The sequence below is a fragment of the Lissotriton vulgaris genome, chromosome 4_1, assembly GCF_964263255.1.
Source record: "Lissotriton vulgaris chromosome 4_1, aLisVul1.2, whole genome shotgun sequence".
In the NCBI taxonomy this organism is placed as follows: domain Eukaryota; kingdom Metazoa; phylum Chordata; class Amphibia; order Caudata; family Salamandridae; genus Lissotriton; species Lissotriton vulgaris.
The window spans coordinates 1982193143-1982213768 of NC_141691.1; the positions used below are offsets into that span (position 1 = coordinate 1982193143).

The 20626-nt window shown below is 40.0% G+C and overlaps 1 protein-coding gene across 2 annotated transcripts in view; it reads right to left on the bottom strand.

Annotated features, from left to right (window-relative positions):
- LOC147724780 (ly6/PLAUR domain-containing protein 2-like) overlaps nt 1-20626 on the bottom strand; it is a 180593-nt gene that overhangs the window by 17370 nt on the left and 142597 nt on the right. Inside the window, exon 3 of one of the 2 annotated variants that reach the window (XM_086966299.1) lies at nt 18818-19498. The exons of the other annotated variant lie outside the window; for it this stretch is intronic. Within the exon in view, the coding sequence (XP_086822425.1) occupies nt 19269-19498 (230 nt within the window). The 3' untranslated portion in view covers nt 18818-19268. Of the gene's footprint in view, nt 1-18817; nt 19499-20626 lie in introns of those variants that run through there. 2 annotated transcript variants of the gene reach the window in all.

Consider the following 20626-nt stretch of genomic DNA (forward strand, 5'->3'; position numbering starts at 1 on the left):
AGGTGTTCTCCCTGGCACCGCGGGGTCCATAAAAACCCAGTACTCCTGCTCCTGTCACAAAAATTAAACCTCAACAGGAAGCACTTACAGATATAGCTGGTGCCTGAGTTGAAGCTCAAATTCAGTAACGTTTTTAATCAGCCCAAAACATTAGTGAGCACGGTCGAGGCTGGGCAAGTGTGCTTTAACCCCTTGTCTGCCGTCGAAAATTACCTGCAATACTCGAGGGAGGTCTTTGCATCCATGAGTTTCTCGAGCGCGATCCCCTTGTAGTTCCTGTGGCCAGGAGGCTGCTTTCTCCTCCCCTGCTGCCCTGCTCACTCTCTGACCCTTTACACAAGAGGCATGTGCACACGCATAGAAGCCCCACACCACACACTAGCAGTATCAAACGTTTTTCCCGCCCTTTTCCAACTATGATGGACAGCTCACTCAAGGGACCTCGGCGCCTTTTGGAGCGGTGGCAAACCTACAGGCACACATGGTCACTGGGGACACATCTTCTGGCCCTCTACGCAGCTGCAGTGTAGGAAAAGCACTATACATTTACACAACAAGGTAGCACTTACTGATTAGCCAGTACTCCAGTTGAGTAGAGGTATTGCACAAAACGGTGTCATCTTCATGGATAACTATGCAGGGCAGGATTAATTCTGGCACGAGGGTCCTGTCACAAAAATTAAACCTCAACAGGAAGCACTTACAGATATAGCTGGTGCCTGAGTTGAAGTTCAAATTCAGTAATGTTTTTAATCAGCCCAAAACATTAGTGAGCACGGTCGAGGCTGGGCAAGTGTGCTTTAACCCTATATCTACTGTCAAAAATGTGCTGTAATACTCGAGGGAGGTCTTTGCATCCAAGAGTTTCTCGAGCACGATCCCTTTGTAGTTCTTGTGGCCCGGAGGCTGCTTTCTCCTCACCTGCTGCCTTGCTCGCTCTCTGACCCTTTACACAAGAGGCATGTGCACACTCATCGAAGCCCCACACCACACACTAGCAGTATCAATCGTTTTTCCCGCCCTTTCCCTACTATGATGGACAGCTTACTCAAGGGACCTCGGCGCCTTTTGGCGCGGTGGCAAAGTTACAGGCACACATGGTCAGTCGAGACAAATCTTCTGGCCCTTTACGCAGCAGCAGTGTAGGAAAAGCACTATACATTTACCCAACGAGGTAGCACTTACTGAATAGGCAGTAGAAAGTACTCCAGTTAAGTATGGTGCAAATCGCAAAAAAATCCACGATTTCTTGGGAAAATCCGTGAATTTGCCGATTTTTTTGTGATTTAGTGCGAAATCGCAGACCGCAGATCGGCAAAGTTCGCCCATACTTAGTAATAACCTATGCATTTACGGGCTTGCGGAAGGTCTCGAAGGATCTTATCCTATATCCTTTTTCCAATCCTTTTTGCCTACGCTTCTTGGACTTCCAACCTCTTCAACCTTGAATATTCAACAAACTCACCGCTTAGGTCAAATTTCTCATCCAACTATTCCATCGTCCTCTTCAATGAAATGAGGGGTAATTTTATATTTTCTAGAGTACACAGATCTTCTTAAAGTCATTCAGGCTACCAAACAGAAAGGGAAGATTACATGGAATGACTCTAATCTCTTCTTTGCGCAGGACTATGACAAAGTTACTGCAGATCGTCGAAAGAAGTTTCTAGAGATGAGGCCTGCTCTCCGCTCTCTGAATGCTCGTTATGCCCTATTCCACCCATGCCTCACCAAGGTGACTTATAACAATACAGACAACAAACTATGAGGATCTGGTGCTTCTTCAACAATTCCTGAGTTCTTGCAGAGACGAATCCATGGACAACCCTTGATCATAATTGTTTCGAAAATGTATGCATTGTTTTGGCGTTGTTTACCCTTTATCTTCCTACCTTCCGTATTTTGTCAAGTTGTGAGATCCTTTGTTAATATTTATTCTTCTGTTTGATTGATTCTTTAGGTGCAGTTTTGTGACCCCTTGAATATGTTCTCTTTGTTTGTACCTGGAGGTTGTCTCCCTCTGCCGCGTCTTTATGGAGTCCTCAGTCCAGTGTGCTACCTCCCTCATGTGGCTCCACCCATCCCATTCTCATTGTTTGTCTGTGGTATGTCCTTTTGACATTTATCTTCATTTTCAATAGTTTGATTTGTACTGTCTTTTTGTTCTGTGTTTTGTTCTCTCCTGCCTCTTTCCTTCCCTGTCCCTTTCTTTTCCCATCTTTTCTTTTCTCTCATCTATGCTCGGTACTATCGTTCTAATACACTCCTTTTTTCTCTTTTCAACCTTAAATCTCTTTTTTAATCTTTTTTCATATACTCTATCTCTTTCTTGGAGTAATAAATAAGATTCTTTGATTGTTTGCATAATAACTGTTCATGTTCAATTTAACTGGTTATTTTTATTAGAGTTGTAACATGGAATCTTAAAGGAGTAAATAACCCCATAAAAAGACAACGGGTAATAACCCATTTAGCTAAACTATAGGTTGATATTGCATTAATTCAAGAGACCCATTTATCGGACTCCGAAGCGTTTAAATCAAAACAAGGTTGGGTAGGCAATGTTTTTTCTTCCCCAGCTCTAGGAAAAAAGAATGGAGTCTCTATTCTGTGTCATAAGAAATATCAGATCTCAGTTGTCCATCAAGAAATTGATTTAGAAGGACACTGGTTAATTGTCAAACTACTTATAGATCAAATACCTTTAGTTCTTTTAAATGTTTATGCACCTGTTAATATCGATAATGCTTTTTGGACTCATGTATCTGATAAACGTCTTATGTTTGATGATGAATATGTTATTTTTGGTGGTGATTGCAATCAGGTTTTTGACCCCATATTAGATAGACATTCTTTTGTTAAATTCTCTAACACTAAGATGCATTCACAATTTACTTCCACCATACGCCGTAAGTCCTTAGTTGACATTTGGAGGCTTTGCAATCCAGACATCCAAGAATATAGTTTTTACTCCCTCCCTCACCATTCACAATCTCAAATAGACTATCTCTTCTTTAGTAAATCTTTATCTTAACAAGTTTCTCACACCGAGATTGGTTCTATTCTAATATCAGATCATTGTCCAGTTTTTTTTGCTTTTGAATTGATACCTTTTTCCCCTCATGCAGGAAGATGGTGATTTATTAATACATTATTAGCTGATCCTAATTTTACAAGCCAATTCAACTCGTTTGCTTCTGCATTCTTTTCTTTTAACTCTACTCCAGTAATGATCTGCGATTCCTTTAAAGCTGCCGCCAGAGGCTTTATCATAAATTTTATTTCACAAAAAAAGAGATCTTTTGAAGCTAAAAATGCCCAGTTGCTAGCCAAGATCAAACAACTTGAATATACACATTATCACTCGAATTCTGAATCTTCGTTAAAAAATCTTATTGAAGCAAAATTCACTTGTAATAAATTATCTACTGAAGCCACATCCTCTTATCTCTTAAAAATTAGTGCCTGTTATTATGGAGGCCAAAATAAAATGGAGAAATTGCTAGCAAACTAATTGAAAATATGACGTGACCGAACTAAAATAGAATCTTTGCGGAATAACACAGGTATTTCTCTATTTAAAGCCAACAATATTTTAAATTAGTTTGTTTCCTTTTACAAAAACCTTTATACCCCAGAACAACAACCAACTTCAACTGCACTTTCTACTTACTTTCAATCTATTGAACCCCCTACCCCTTACGACACTGATGTCACTTCTTTAGAAACCGATATCACTCTCTCTGAAATCACTCATGCAGTTTTGGATCTGAAAAAAGGAAAAGCACCAGGTCTGGATCGATTCCCTATTGAAATTTATGCTCACTTTGCAACTCTGCTACTTCCCCAACTTTTATCACTTTATAATGCTTTTGTCAAAGATGGTTCTTTGTCAGGCACTTTTCAAGAGGCCATGATCTGTTTAATAACTAAGAAAATAAGGACCCTTTTCTCTGCAAAAATTACCGTCCAATTTCCTTAGTTCCTTGGATTATAACATCTTTGCAAAAATCCTTGCCTGCGTATTGATCCTATTTTACCTAACGTCATTGGCCCGTAACAATCAAGATTTGTAAAAGGCCGCTTATCTTCCGATATCTCGAGAGTCTTTTTTAATATTCTGAGTAAAGCTTCCTCTCTTGATTACCCTATTGCTGCTATAGCATTAGACGCAGAAAAAGCATTTGATAGGATTGAATGGGATTTCATGTTCCAGGCACTAAAATGGATAGGGTTCCCTCCTAATCTAATCTCTCTTATTTCTTTGCTTATTCAGGTCCTAGAGCTTCTATTTTTGTTAATGGCAAAACTCAGACTATTGTCCACTCTTTAGAGGAGTAAGTCAAGGATGCCCTCTTTTTGAACCTGTATTTATAATAGCATTAGAGTCCTTTTTAACTAAAATTAGGCTAGATGCTAAGATCACTGGTTTTCAGCTTGATACCATGTAAAAATGTCAGTTTATGCGGACAACATTCTTTTATACTGTTCAAATCCATCTACATCCTGCGCATCTTTTTCATATCAAGTTGATATTTTTTCACAGTTATCAGGATACTGTCTAATTTCAGACAAAAGTTCTCGCCTTAAACATATTTTGTCTCGCATAAGAGTTTATATATACAGGCTTTTCTTGGAAACCTTCTAAGACAAAATATCAAGGGTTGTGGTTCTCTTCAAACATTCCAGAAACATTAAAGGAAAATTTGACAATATTATTAAAACTTTATCTGACTCTATCGACCGCTGGCACCCGCTTTTCCTCACTTGGTGGGGACGATTAGACTCCATCAAGATGATGCTTTCTCCCTTGATTCTTTATCTTCTCTCTATGTTTCCAGTACATATTCCTGGAGTCTATTTTAAGAAAATTGATTCTCTTTTAACCCAATTCCTTTGGAAAAACAAATCTCCTCGATTAGCTCTGACAGCTCTAAAAGCTGACAAGAACCCCGGAGGCCTTACATTTTCTGATTTTAAATCATATCATTATGCTTTTTCTTTAAAACAATCTTCCTGTTGGTTCTCTTATGATCAATGTATTTATCATCCTATCTGGATCATATAGAAAAATATTTTATAACCCCTGTTGAATTTAAAGATTCTCTTGCTTTTACGAATAATATTTCTCCTTTTGGTTCCCACGTCATCTCTCATACACGTAAAATTCTCAATCCACTTCTTCCATCCCATATGGCATAATAACTTATTACGCATTAAAGGTCGTACCATTTACTGGAAAACCTGGAAACTCAAAGGATTGCTCTGGATTTCACAGTTATTACTTAATAATGTTCCTTAATCCTTTTTGGATCTTCAATCAAAATGTTCTTTACCATCTTCTTGAAAGGCTCAATATTGTTTACTTTACTCCTCTCTTTCTCAATATCTTCTTTCCTTACCATCTACTCCCACTCTCTCCTCCAGATGTTCTATTCTTTTTCCTTTACTATATGCCAACCCTTCAGCTGCATCTTTATATAAATGCCTATTTCTCTCATCTGATAGAAACAAGGGGAAGGCTGAATTGGCTTGGGAAAAGGACTTAGCAGAATGTTGGTCTACCCCCTTTTGGGTTAAAATATGGCTAAAGATTCATAAGATCTCTAGAGCTGCCAATACTTTTCAAACACTTTATTTTATTTACAAACGCCTTTTATTCATTACCGCAAAACTAGCCTCTTTCTCTATGGACTCTTCTTCGGTTTGCTGGACCTGATCTTGGGCCTTTGCAGATTAAAAAAACATGCTTTTTGATTGTCCCCCATTTCCCGTTTTTTGCAATTAGTTTGGTCTCAAATTAATACAATTTTTAAAACCCAAATCTCTTTCTCCCCTACTAAAAAAAATTGTAGGCTCTCTATCATCCTTTTGGACCCACTCACCATCCAGTCCCACACTGGGTGATTTATTATTAGCAGTAGCCCTCCATTTAATAACTTCCAACTGGAAACAGGCCGACAACGTTACTTTCAGCGCATGGTGGAATGCTGTTTGCTTTCATCATGGACTTGACACTAGTCACGTTAATACCATATCTTGATCCATTAAAAGAGATCTTTCATGGCTCCCTCTCCCCACATATTTAACATACATTGCCTCCGCTTGTGCTACAACAGTTAATTCTCCTGATGAAGTCTGAAAACCTCCTTGATCTACTTGTTGTCTTTATATTTTACATCTACATATGATCTTAATGCTGCTCCTTTCGTTATATTACCTATTAGGGTTACTCTTTATTTTTCAAATGCCTTCTTATTTTTATAGAGATCACGTTTAGATGGTATTTTAATTTTTAATGTTTTTTTCTGATACTGTATTCCCCTTCCCTTGTCCTTTTCTTTCTCTGAATCCCTCCCCCCACATTTCCCTTTCATTATATATAAATTGTTATTTGCTGAAGATTATAATTCTGTTATATTGTACTTCCTTATATATTATGTTTTCCTTTGTTTCTTCAACTTTTTCTTAATAAACTTAAACTTAAATAATAAAAGATCTTGGGCTTAGATCAGTCTCTGACAGAATGGGAGTGAGACCCATTCTGTAGTGGAGAAGGATTGGGCTATACCAGAGCTATGCTTGCATCAACAGGGCCTAGAAGAAGTGCTATGTATTCCAGGTTTGGGCAATATAGTCTGGATTAGGTACGTAAAAATTACCCTTATAATGAATGGGAACTAGGTATTATGAGTTGCCCCTGGGGAGGCTTGTGTGACCTCTAAACTGATCATCAAGAACAACTATTCGCAATATAAAATTCGAGGTATGCTGGGGCAGTCTAATTTGGGTTCCCTAACTTCCATTTTCCCTATGATGAAAAATTATTTTGCGGAAGAGCAATTCCTGGATGAAACTGAACCTGTAGTTGGCAGGAAGCTGCACATGTAATGTTAGTATGGGACCTTCCCACTAAATTCTTCCCCTGTCAAATGGGTGCATGATTCCAAGGTGGTAGCACTATATACTTGGGACTGACAAGGGCACCCCAGTATCCACTCTGGAGTATGCCAACTAACAGTTTAGGGAGAAAGCATATTGACTGGGGTCCTGATTAGCAGGATCCCAGTCAGACTAGTCAAAAACAATATAACATGAAGCAAAAAGTGGGGGTAACAATAAGAAGCAGATCCTACTTTCCTACAATGATTTACATGACTTATAGTACGGTCAAAAAGCTAACATAAAATATCTATGTCAATTAGACAAACAAATATAACTCCCCATATGTATAGCAAATATAACAAACTAATTTCCATTTGCGTATCACAAATATATGCATTAAGAAACTGATGTTTAATGGTGGACACAAAACATATGTAACTGGCAAGTTATAGTTGTTCAACTATCTAATATGCACGTACATTAAATGGTGAATGTAAATCTCTACAAGGTAACTGGTGAATGTGAATGCGCCGGCAGCAAATGGTAAATGTAAATGAATCTACAGTAAATGGTGAATGTAAAGGTGCAGACAGTAAATGGTGAATGTAAATGTCTACAGGGTGTATGCCAACTGTAAATGTGCACACAGCAAATGGTCAATGGATATGTGCACACTGTGAATGGCAAATGTAAATATGCATACAATAGTGAACGGAAATGTACTTCCAATAAGTTACAAATGGAAATGTGCGCACAGTAAATGGCAAATGTAAATGAGTGCAGAGTAAATAGTGAGTGTAAATGCGCACACAGTAAATGGTGAATGTAAGTGACCAAAAAGCAAATGTAAATGTGTGAATGTAAGTATGCATTGAATGAAAGGTGAATATAAATGTACACCCACTACATAGAGAATATACATTTGTGCACAGTAAATTATTAATCTAATTGTGTGCACTGTAAATGGTGAATACAAATGAACACTTGGTGAATGGCAAATGTAAATGTATAAACACTAACTGGTAAATATGTATATGCACACAGTAAATGGCAAATTTCAATGTGTGCATGGCAAATGGGCAATGTAACTGTGAACTCATTAAGTACTGATGTAGTAGTGCAATGGAAAATGTAAATGTGCATGCAGTGAAAGGATAATGTAATGGGGTGTACAGTAAGTGATAAATGTAAAGGTGCACACAGTTAACTGTGAATTTAAACATGTGTGAAGGGAATGATTGATGTAAATATGCGAACATTAAGTGGTGACTGTAAATATGCACTTGGCAATTGGTGAATAAAAATATGCCTACAGTAAATGGCAATGCAATTGTGTGCACAGCAAATGGTGAAAGTAAATGCCCACATAGTGTAGTGTAAATGTAAATATGCACGCAACAGTGATATATAAATGTGAACACAGTAAATGGTGAATCTAAATGAGTGCACACTAGAAAAAGGCAAATGCAAATATGAATACAGCAAATTGTGAATGTAAATCTGCACACAACAAATGGTGAATGTAAATGTGTTAATGGCAAATGTAAATGTGTGCAGATTAGAGGCGAATGTGAATAGAGAATGCAAAGGTGTGAATGGTAAATGTAAATTAACACGCATTAAATGAAGAAATAAAATGGGCACATGGCAAATGTTGAACATAAATGTGCACTTGGCATATGGCAAATTTGAATGTGCGCACAGCAAATAGCAAGTGTAATTAATAGTTATTTTTAAGGGTGCACCACAATAAATGATTCATTTAAATGTGTGTACAGTAAATGGCAAACGTAATTGTGCCCACAGTGAATGGTGAATGTGCCTACAATAAATGGTAAATGTGAATATGCACACACTAAATAGCTAATCAAAAGGTGTGCACCGTAGGTGGTATATGTATATATGCACACAGTCAATGATTAATGTAAAGGTGTGCACAGTAAAAGGCAAATGTAAATGTGTTCACATTTAATGGTGAATGTGAAGGTCTGCATAGCGAATAGAAAAAATAAATGTATGCATAGTGGTCACAGAAAGTAAATATGTGCTCAGTATATGGTGAATGTAATGATGTGCAAAGTAAATGGCAAATGTAAATGTGCATACAGTAAACAGCCAATGTAAATGTGCACACTGTAATGGTTAATATAAACGTACACACATTAAATGGTGAAAGTAAAGGTGCACAGAGTAAATGGTTAATTTAAATGCCAAATATGATGTAAAGAGATTGCGATAACCCTTACAATAGAAACATTTAGGGCAGCGTCTCACCAATTGAATGTGCCCGGTGTCCTGAAGCGGTATGTGCCACAAACTCTTGGAAATACTCTAGCCCACACTGGCAGCAGGAAATAACACAAACCAAATTCGTTTTGTTCAAAAGTAGTGATAGTCTTCATATGCTTTATTGTTAAAGGATCAAAACAACTTTTTTTTAAAGTGATGTATGTATGACAGGAACTGGACAAGTGCCTCTCAATAGAAAGGATCCCTATTAGTTAGCAGTATGAGCAATACCCTTGAAAGTCTATGTGCTTATTAATTAAACATGTGTATGTATGCATCATTTGAGACATATTATTAAATATAAATGTGCTTGGAGCTTGCACCACTGATTAATTATATCAGCGGTTCTTAACCATTTGACCCCTGTGGACCCCCACTCAATCATTACTGGAAACTAGGTATCACATGTGTCATTATTATAAACTGGGGACCCCCAGCCTTAGCATTGTCTATGATATGAACCTCAAAACAATATACAAAAAAAATTATACATCAAACAAATGTTAAAAATATGGAAAGAAATTGTATTTCTTCCAAAATCAAATATGGAAAGCGTTTTCTAATTTTCAGTTTTCCATTATATTGTATATACAATATTAATTTTAATTGATAAATTGTAATATTATTTCATTTTGTCAAACAGGCACAGACCCCCTGAGTAGGCCTCGCAGACCCCATTTAAGAACCACTGATTTACATGGCTTAAATTGATAACAGTGTAGCATGGATATCCCGTTGCTCGACACTGATGAGCCTTGCTATCACTGGGAGGGACACACAGCAGCAGAATCATTCGGTTGACTACACAAAAGGATGCTCACCAATGCTATATGGCTGGACCATAGCACACACTAGTGGCCCAGTGTACCGCCTGCTAATTATCATGCCCAACACATTTCTACACTGAGGTGTTCAGATTCTACAGAGTGTAATAACTATCACCTATTCTTTGTTTTACCTACAAACATGGACCAGAGGATGCAAATTTTAGTGCTTGTAGCTCCAAAATTTGAATGCCCCAGTATTTATTGGGTATTTTCTCAAACTAAATTACAGCAGTTTTGCCCTTCCCAAGTATATCTAGGTCAAATTGTGGGTTGTGCTGTTTCCTGGAAACTCAGAATTCATGTAGGTGCAGTAAAAAGAGTAATTGCACAATACATAATTTAACCTGCCACTCCTATTAGAGCCTATGTTGGGTTGGGTTTGACTTTGTATGTTACTCTTTTGGCATAGTATAGCATAGATGGTTTAGAAGTAGGTAGCTCATAGGTTCTGAGCTGCGACACTGTGCCCAGAGGACTATTTTATTTATTTATTTAACTTTTGCATTTGTATGGCGCTCAGCTACCCAACAAGGGTTTCCCGGCGCCTTTGACATTAAGTTGGTAAAAGGAAAATGCTGAGTTGGTTGTTTAGCACAGTTGTTTCTGAAACAGCCAGGTTTTAACGTATTTCCGGAATTTAGTGTAGCTATCCTCTTTCCGGATATGCAGGGGGAGTGAGTTCCATAAAATTGGTCCTCTGACAGAGAAGGATTTCCCGCCAGTTCTTTGTAATTTGAATCTGGGGACGGCGAAGTTCGAGGCCGTTTGGGAGCGGAGGTTTCTTGTTGGCAGGTAGGGGAAGGCTAAGGCTTGTAGATAGATGGGAGCCGTTTTGTTTTTAATTTTGAACATGTAGCTCAGGGTTTTGAAGCTGATCCGATGTTCAACCCTGAGCCAATGTAATTCGTTCAGGTGTTTTGATACTCTTTCAGCCTTTGGAATCCTGCACAAGAGTCTTGCAGCAGAGTTTTGAATCATTTGGAGTCGCTTGATTACTGCTAAGTTAGAGCTAAGATAGAGGATATTTCCGTAGTCAATACGCGATGTTACTAGTGCGGTGACTACGGTTTTTTGCGTGTCCAGGGGCAGCATTCAAATGATTTTCTTTAACCATTTTATTATGGTGAAGCAGAGTCCTGCGACTTTGTTTGCCTGCTGTTTCATAGACAGAGTGTTGTCTATAATGACCCCTAGGTTTCTTACCTGAGTAGCTGGCGGGGGAATATTACCCAGCTCAGGCGGCCAGTGGGAGGGGTTCCAGAGTTCCTTGTTTCGTCCCAGTAGGAGTACCTCAGATTTATCCCCATTTAATTTCAACGGGTTGGTAGTCATCCAGTTGAAAATTTTATGGAGTTCGGTTTTGAGTAGGGAGGGGGCTAAAGGGTTTGCCTCAGAGAGGGAGAAAATATTTTGGGAGTCGTCAGCGAGGTCATTAAAGTCAGGCCTGCGCCATCTGCCAGGTCGGCCAGTGGTCTAAGGTACAAGTTAAAAAACAGTGGGCTCAGGATGGAACCTTGTGGTACACCATGTGGAGCGGGGAAGATGTCAGAGCTTGCGATACTGGATTTAATCTAAAAGGTTCTTTCGGAAAGAAAGGACTTGATCCACTGTAAGAAGTCATTGCGAATGCCGTTTTTCCCTAGGGTGGCGAGAAGAGTTTTGTGTGATATGGTGTCAAACGCCGCACTCAAATCTAAAAGAATGAGTGCGACCGTTTGACCCCTGTCCAGAAGTTGTCGAATTTTTTCCGTCACACCCAGTAGGGCAGTCTCCGTGGAGTATCCTGCTCTGAAGCCTGACTGTGAGGGGTGGAGGAGATTGTTGTCCTCTGAAAAAGTGGTGAGGGCGCAGTGTATGTGCCTTTCCATGAGTTTGGAAAAGGCAGGAAGCAGAGATATAGGTCGATAATTAGAGAGAACTGTGGGGTCGGATGACGGTTTTTTCAGTAGTGGGGTTACCACTGCATGCTTCCAGCTTGATGGAACGGTGGAGGCTTGGAGGGAAGCATTAAGCCTGTCTGTTATGGCAGTCAGGGGGGTAGGGTCAAGTTGTTTTAAAATACTCACAGGGAGAGGATCGCAGGGGGAGCCTGATGCGATGGACTTTAGGGAGGTTTTTAGGGAGTCCAAAGTTACCTGGGGCCAGTTTTCCAGGGTGTTTACTTTGTCAGATGACATGGGGGTATCCTGGTGTGAGCAGTTGCTAAGTGGCCTGGTCGTGATGTTGATGATAATGTTCTCAATTTTATCATTAAAAAATGTCGCAAAGTCCTGACATTGTTTTTTGGTTAGGGGATGGGCAGTAGCAGTTGTTTGGGCCCCAGCTAGGTCCTTTACTGTATTGAATAGAGTCTTTGCTTTGTTTGTGGCATTATTGATGGAGTTTGCCACGTACAGGGCCCGTGTTTTGATGCAAGAGGAGTGATATGCGTTTCTCGCCTTATTGTATGTAATCTTTTTTACAGGTTTGTAATCTTTGCGCCAGTTTCTTTCTAGTGCTTGACATTTAGATTTTTCAACTTTGAGAAGCTTGTTAAACCAGGGGGCTGGGGGGCGGTGAAAGTTTTTATTTGCCTTCGGTAGGGGGAGGCATTGATTGGCTGCGGATTCTAGCCACTGGTTTGTGGTTACAGCGAGACTTTCCATGTTTTGGTCCTGGGAGGGTGTGCTAGTTGTTAGCACTTGATTCAGTTTATTAATGTCCAGTAGTTTCCAGTTTCTCATGGGGTTTGAAGACCGTGTAGTATTACTGGTGGAGGGAGTTCTGGCTAGACTAAAACTGATAAGGTGATGGTCTGACCAGCATATAGGACTGGTTATAGTCCATTTTAATTCTGGGAGATTTGGGAATATGGGGTCTAGTAGATGTCCTGCCTTGTGCGTGGGACCGGAGTTGAGGAGTGATAGGTTTAAGGCCATTAGATCATCTATTAGATTGCAGCAGGCCAGGTTTGTTGGGTCCTCAAGATGCAGATTTAGATCCCCTAGAAGTGTAAAATTTTTATAGTCTAACAGAAATGGCGAGATATAATTTGCTAGGCTGGCTGTCCAGATAGTAGCGTTCCCAGGAGGTCTATATATTAGGAGGCTGGAGACCGTAAAATTCGGGTTCAGAGTAATTTGAAAGGACTACTGACTCAATAGCGTCAGAAGAGCTGCCCTAATAAGGGTGGGGGTTCTGACACTGTGTTTTACTTGCCCAGAACTGCCAAATATAAGATGCAGTCCTGGACAGGCAAAAAACTAACTATGTTCATGAAGCATTGGTAAAAAATGTCAGCGCTTCACGGACATTGCTGCTTTGCTTCTCTAACACAAATCCCGACTTAGGGAGTTCATCTTAAAAAAGAATTCAAATCGTCCCTTAATGCCAACATGATATGAAAGGCTGATTGCCGGAGCACAAAGGCTGATTGCCGGAGTACAAAGTACTCTTTGTAATGAAGAATACCTACTGTACAACAGAGATACCAAAATGTAGTCCGCAGTGTTTTGCGTAACCCCAATAGTTTGAAGGCTTTCCAAGCGAGCCCTCAGTGCCTAGGTTCATCCCCTAACCCTTTTTTTTAATAGTTTTTGCTATTTTTTTATTTATCAAAAGTTGTCCCAATGACCTGTGTTTTTTAATCATACATACAAAAAGAAATTAATCACTTTCACATGTCTTCTCTTTGGATTGTCATTATTCATCATTATGCTACGTCTTTAATTCCCCATAATGCCATTAATAATACCTGTTATCGCTTGTTCTCCTAATCGGCAAATCCTAAATAAAAAGAGCTAGGAGCTCAAGTAGTTGGCAAATGTTTGCTATTGACAACTCCCATAAAAAAGCCATATATTCATTATTCTTTTGGAGATTCTAAGTAACCGTGTGAGTACCCCTGTGAGATACTCCTCTACAGAAGACCTTACTCATCACTTCTTGAATTTCGTACGGAACTGAAGACATGGCTTTTTGAGTAGTCCCACTAGGCCCTAGGTGTGCCTAGACTGTATAACATAAGATAACTTTGGAAGAGACCAGACTCTATCAATATCCAGGTTTGAGTTGCTCCTATATCTTGTCTAAAAAAGGTTGTCATGAGCTGTGGGCAGTCCTCAGAAAAAAAGCAAAGGGAGGACCCAGACATGATGAGGAAGGGAATAGGAGGCAGGCGTGAAACTCTCTATTGGTCAGTTCAGTGTGAAATTTCCCCCCATAACATAAAGTTACATGGCAATGGAAAGAAAAAAATAAAATGTATTGTAACCACTGCTTCTTTGACTGCCCCTGGGCCTTGTGACTCTACATTGGTGATGAGTGGCGATATAAGGGAACCCAGCAGCATTTCCAAATACAGTTCTGATTAAATCCACATGTACCTACATGCTGGTGGGTCACTCACTGTTGGTAATCTTAGCAGTCATTAATTTCTCTTAGCGTGGTGCTGCTTTATTCACCTTAAGCAGCACTCTGGTGCCCATCTTAGAAGAAAAGGAATTGGAAGTCAAACAATGGAAAGGTACACATTATATTGGAAACCCAACAATAGACTTGCTGATCACCTCTATATTGAGTGTCCTCCTTCACGTTTCCACTGTAAGTTGGGTGTGCGATTCTGGCCAGAATTCAGTTACTTTGGAAATTGTTCATAACCAGGTAGACCAATCATGCTGGTGGGGCTGACACAGTCTTTCATCACAAGGACCTCAGCCATGTTTCCAATAAACTGTTTGCTGTTTACCCTGTATGAAATGGAGTCATTTTGCTACCTTATTAAACCCAGGTGCTGCTGGACGCATGTGTTCTCATCTTCTGTGGACATCCACCTTAAGACTATTAGTAAGTGAGAAATTTCGACTTTAACAGATTCCAGCAACATTGCATTGTTCTACGATGTATCAATCTTGCTACACTCCACACAAAACTTAGGCAAGACCAGAAACCACAACCTGGGTCCAGGGTGGTTCGGGTGGATCCGCAAATGCAATATAATTACAGGGAATGTGTGGGCAAAGACAATGAGCAAAACTGAGATCTACTTATATGCTGGTTAGGCCCGTAGGCTTGTGATCTCATCTCTATCTAAGGGCCACATGTGTCATGCAATTTTGCATTTGTATCACTGTCGTATTACTTCTACCACACTGTCAGACTGCGAAAGCATGTCCCTTGCATTAGAACTTTCTCCAATAAACACCTTTTCAGGTATCCTGGTCTATCGTCCACCTGGAGCCCTCGGTCAGTTTATCCCCAACCTGGTCAACCTAGTCTCCGACTCAGCACTTGCGTCGGCCAACTATAAGGAATTAGGCGACCTAAATCTCCACCTAGATAATTCTCTTGACCCCTCGGCCAATAATTTGCGGCTGAGTCTTCAAGCAATGGATCTGCCACAAAAAGGTTTCGCCCCGACACATAATAAGGGCCATTTACTGGATCACGTATTCAGTAATATTGATACATTAACCACTGAAACACCTCTCCCTCTACCCTGGACTGACCACTATCTGATTCCCTTGAACTGGGTAACAGGGAGCTCCATGTCTATCCAGGAGCCAAAAAACAATGGGGTAGGAAGTGGTCAAAACTTTCCTCTACTCATTGCTGATCTCAAGCCAGTAAAGGTCTTCAATCCCACCCAGGCCAGCAGTAACTTTGACAACTGGATCCAGAACTCCCTCTATCTAGTCCTTCCCAAAGAACGGTTGCAGCATATAAAGAGACAAAAAGTAGCCCTATGTGTTAAATTCAGTAAGATAAAGATGATGGGTCCTTGTTGTAATGTTCATGTAGTATATTTATTCTTGGGATTAGATGTCAGGTACAGCATTCAAGTAGGAATGTAATATGGTAAGAAACCCCACCGGGAGCAGATAACTTCCTGCTCAGCCTCCAGGTAACTGATAATCCCTTGAACAGCAACAGGTAGAATCATGGATGACATCCCAGAGACATGACATAGACAAGCAGACACTAACACTAAGGAGGGACAAAGAGAGAGAAAGAGCAGGATATAACACCTTGGTTCACAGCTAGACTAAGGGACTTGAAACAATCTTGCCGTAAGATGGAAAGGGGGTGGAGACGGGACTACTCTCAAGAAAAGAAAGCAGATTACAGAGCAGCAGTCCGTGTCTACAAAACCAAAAGCAAGGCAGCACAAGCCCTCTTTTATGAAACCAAAATTAACAAAGCTGCCAACTCGCCCAAGGAGATCTTTAAAATAGCTAAATCTCTGATCTCCCTGCCCCAAGAATTGGTTTCCGCAGAGGGAGCACTGACACGATGCAATAACCAGGCACCTTTCTTCCATCAAAAAATCCAGACCATCTATGCTTCCTTTACCCCTAACAGTGCTGAGTTAGAAACAGCTAGAACTGTGAGTTTCGATTCCCCGGCCATCAGCAGGTTGGAACAATTCACTCCTATAGACCCTTTCTCCTTGGAGAAAATAATTCCCAAGGTCACCTCGGATTCTCAGAGAAACCCAGCGCCTCCTCAATCTCTAATTAAGGTCATTGATACAATCCGCCCAGTAATCCTTGATGTTCTTAATACTTCAATTGTTTCAGGCATAGTTCCTGTATCACGGAAATGCGCTATGGTCAGAGCTCTATTAAAAAAAACCAATCTGGACCAAAGCAACTTGTCCAATTATCGCCCTATCTCCCTTTTGCCCTGGATGAGCAAATTGGTGGAGAAACACATTAATAACTTACTGGTCGAGCACTTGGAATCTAACCAACTGCTTTCTACGTCCCAGACGGGGTTCCGTCCCCAGCACGGGACAGAGACAGCTTTATTGGCCGTGATAGAGGAGACAAGGAGTCTGCTGGACCAGGGAAGCAAGGCGGCCATCATCCTATTAGATCTCAGTGCCGCGTTCGACACGGTTAACCATGCCAGTTTATTACATCATCTTAGTGGCATGGAGGTGTCAGGCGTGGCACTGACATGGCTGACCTCCTTCCTGGAGGAGCGCTTCTTCCAGGTCTTTGAGGGAGACATTGTCTCCACTAAACAGCCACTCATGTGAGGGGTGCCTCAGGGCTCTGCCCTGAGTCCCACCCTTTTTAATATTTACATGAGACCTCTAGCGGAGGTGGTCCATCCTTTTGGCGTCAAAATTGTCACCTATGCAGACGACACCCAGCTTGTGGTTTCATTGAACCAGGCTGGGGGGTCGTCTAGCATCTTGGGCCTCTGTTTGGAGGCGGTCGCCAAATGGATGGAGCTCTCCTGTCTTAGACTCAATGGGGAAAAAAAGGAAATATTGTTACTAGGCAACCCCGCACCCAACATTCTGGTCCCTATGTGGCCGGAATGTATGGGACCCCCTCCCTCCCCAAAGACACAGATAAAAAGCCTGGGAGTCTGGCTAGATAGTTCCCTGGATTTTATGGTCCAGGCCACTAAGACGTCATCTACCTGTTACGGTTTGATGAGCATGCTTCGTAAGATCCTCCCTCTTCTTCCGTTCCAGGCAAGGAGAGTCATGGTTCAGGCCCTAATACTGGGAGCCCCAAAGGCCACAATTAATAAACTTCAGGTCACACAGAACTGTGCCGCCCGACTGCTCTACCAAATCCCACGGAGACAATCTGCTAAGCCTGCTCTTAAGAAGTTACACTGGCTGCCCTTAACAGCTAGGATTCAGTTTAAAGCTATGTGTATTATGCAGAAAGCAATCTGGAGAACCGGTCCTGCTATAATGTATCCTTTGATTACCCCATACCTCCCCCACAGAGCCTTGCACTCCAGCTCACCACTCCATTTGGCTACCTCAACAAGATAAACAAAGCTTGTTGGGGAGGCCGCTCATTTACATTCAACGCTGTAAAACTGTGGAACGCCCTCCCCCTCTCGCTTAGAAGGACCAACAACTTCCTGGCTTTCAGGAAACTTCTAAAAACCCACCTATTTGGTACATCCTGCTAGCACGAAATTCCTGTACCCTTCCGTTTCAGACAAAGCGCTACAAGGCCTCAAGGTAGTTTATGCGCTATACAAATGCAATTTTCAATTTCAATTTCAATTTCAATTTCAACCCAATTTCCAGAATTGGCCCATGTATCAAACCCTATTTTGCAATGCGGTAACCTGTTACCAAATTACAAATGGGTTTGCGTTTTGGTATTTAGAAGAGGCGTGTTTAGGGCGTCCTTTCCAAATACTGAATCGCAGTGGTATGTATGAATGTTTTGTGACCGCGAATGCGGTCACAAAACATTCGCAGTTACCACCACCATTCGCAAAAGGGGAAGGGGTCCCTACGGGTATGCAAAAACCTTGTTAGGAGCAGACAGTGGTGTCACAGACCAATGCCTGCTCTTAAAAAATGAAAGGAAAACATTTCATTTTTCTTCATGTAAAGCATCCCATTTTCCTTAACGTTAAGAAAAATGGTCTGCTTTACAAAAAAATATTGCTTTATTTAAAAGCAAACACAGTAATGGTGGTCTGCTGACTTTAGCAGGCCACCATCCCTGTGATGTTTATTCCAAATGGGTTGCAAATTGCGACCTCCCTCATTAATATTTCATTTTCATTAATATTTATGAGGTAGGTCATTTGCGAACCACGGGAAATCGCAGAAAGTGTTCAACACACTTTTATACATGCTTTTTTGCGATTTCCTATTGTGGATGCAAAGATTCACCAAAAGGAATTTGCTAAATGGTTTCAGAATAAATCTGGACCTTAATCCCCAGAAAAGAAAGCTGACACATACGACAAGCTCACACTTTGTTAGTGCAGCTGAGGAACATTTTCTATGAATTACACTACACAACAAATCGTTTGTTACATCTATGAAGGTGCATAAAAGAATGTGAGAGTGAAAATATAATTTATTAATAGTACTCATCAGAAAGGTATGTTTCTCATCTTTGGGAAAAATAAACAATCATGGCTTGAACCTCATCCAATTTTCCCAAAGAAGTGGACTGCTCTATTGCATAGTGAAGGCATCATTCCCTCCAATGTCACTAAATCAAAGTGGTCAAAAATAGATCTATGGTGATGTCTACTTCTTGAGGAGATGGATCAAATGTGTTTTTAGTTAGATAATGAAAGTGTTCCTTTTATTATTTTTCTTTTCAAAGATACAACAGTGACACAGACCTGGCCTTTAATATTATGGCAAAATATATCCTTTTTGCCTCTCACTCCAGGGATTTTCACTCCTAAAATGTATGCTTCTCCATTGATGAAATCTGTTTAGTGCTTGACAAAGTGAGCATATTCAATATGGCACATCTTTTTCTCAAATCATAGTTGAGTTTAACATATAGCCCAGTAGACCAGGGCCATTGCTATTAACGTGTAGCTGCAGTTGCTGCCGGTTGTTGAGCTTTTACTGGTACAAGTAGAGCCATCAATTGCTCTGCAGTTACACAAGTTCTCATAACAACATAACACAGGGTGTTCAAGTCCAATCTCATCTAGATTACTTTCTTTACAATTAACTGCACAACTTCGAGTGATTGATTCATCACCCTGGAACGGAAAGCCTGGAAGTAGATGAAAAAAAGAAACATTAATCCATTAAGACGTCTGATTGGTTACAACAGAGCTTACATAATTATTTGTTTGTCAACCTGGTTTATTAACATTCTGAAATTAAATGGAGGAAAAAGACAGTGAAGAACGATGGTAAGTAACGTTAAGTTGGCATATTAGATTAGGCTTCACCAACGAGTAGCTGGTGGACTAATGGTGTCTCTTTAGCTACTTGAAAGTATTTCTCCAGTATGTAACCCAGCATAGCAAATTAAAAGATTTTGCTTGGTTGAATGGGAAACAACCTTTACAACGCAGTAATTAAATCTCACTATCTTTACAATGCAGTCATTACAACAGAACATCCTTTACATGGCATGCCATTACAACGCAGCCATTACATCGCATGTCACTACAACACATGTCCTTACAATGCATGTCCCTACAACACATGTAATTACAACCCAAATATAAGGTAAGTAATGGGGAATAGTAATTTTTACCCCTCCCCTATCCAACACTTACCCTACTCTTGCACTCACTAAAGTAGGAATAATAATTGTTACCCCTACACTTACCCTACTGATGCCCTAAAGGTAATATGCTTTGTAATGGTAAGCATTGTAATGGTATGTGTTGTAATTGAATGCGTTGTAAATGTCATTTCTAAAAATGAGTTGTGATGGCATGCAATGTAAAAACATGCATGTAAAGGCATGCGTTGTAAATGTTTGCGTTGTCTCGTCATACATTCGGTTGAGTATATATATATATATATATATATATATATATATATATATATATATATATATATATATATATATATATATATATATATATATATATATATATATATATATATATATATATATATATATATATAGCAGTTATAGTTACCTGAGTCAACTATAAACTACGCGCTCACAATGCACTGCTTATGATCTTACATATTATATCACTCATGACATGGTCAGTGACATCACTCGTGACATGTCAAATGACATCACTGATGACATCATGCTTTGGTTGTGAGGGTTTTCTAAATGTTTATGAGTGTTAAGAATTTATACTAAGCTACTATGAAATGAAAATGAGTATACATTGATTGCTACTAACGAGTGATAAGATTTCTAACATAT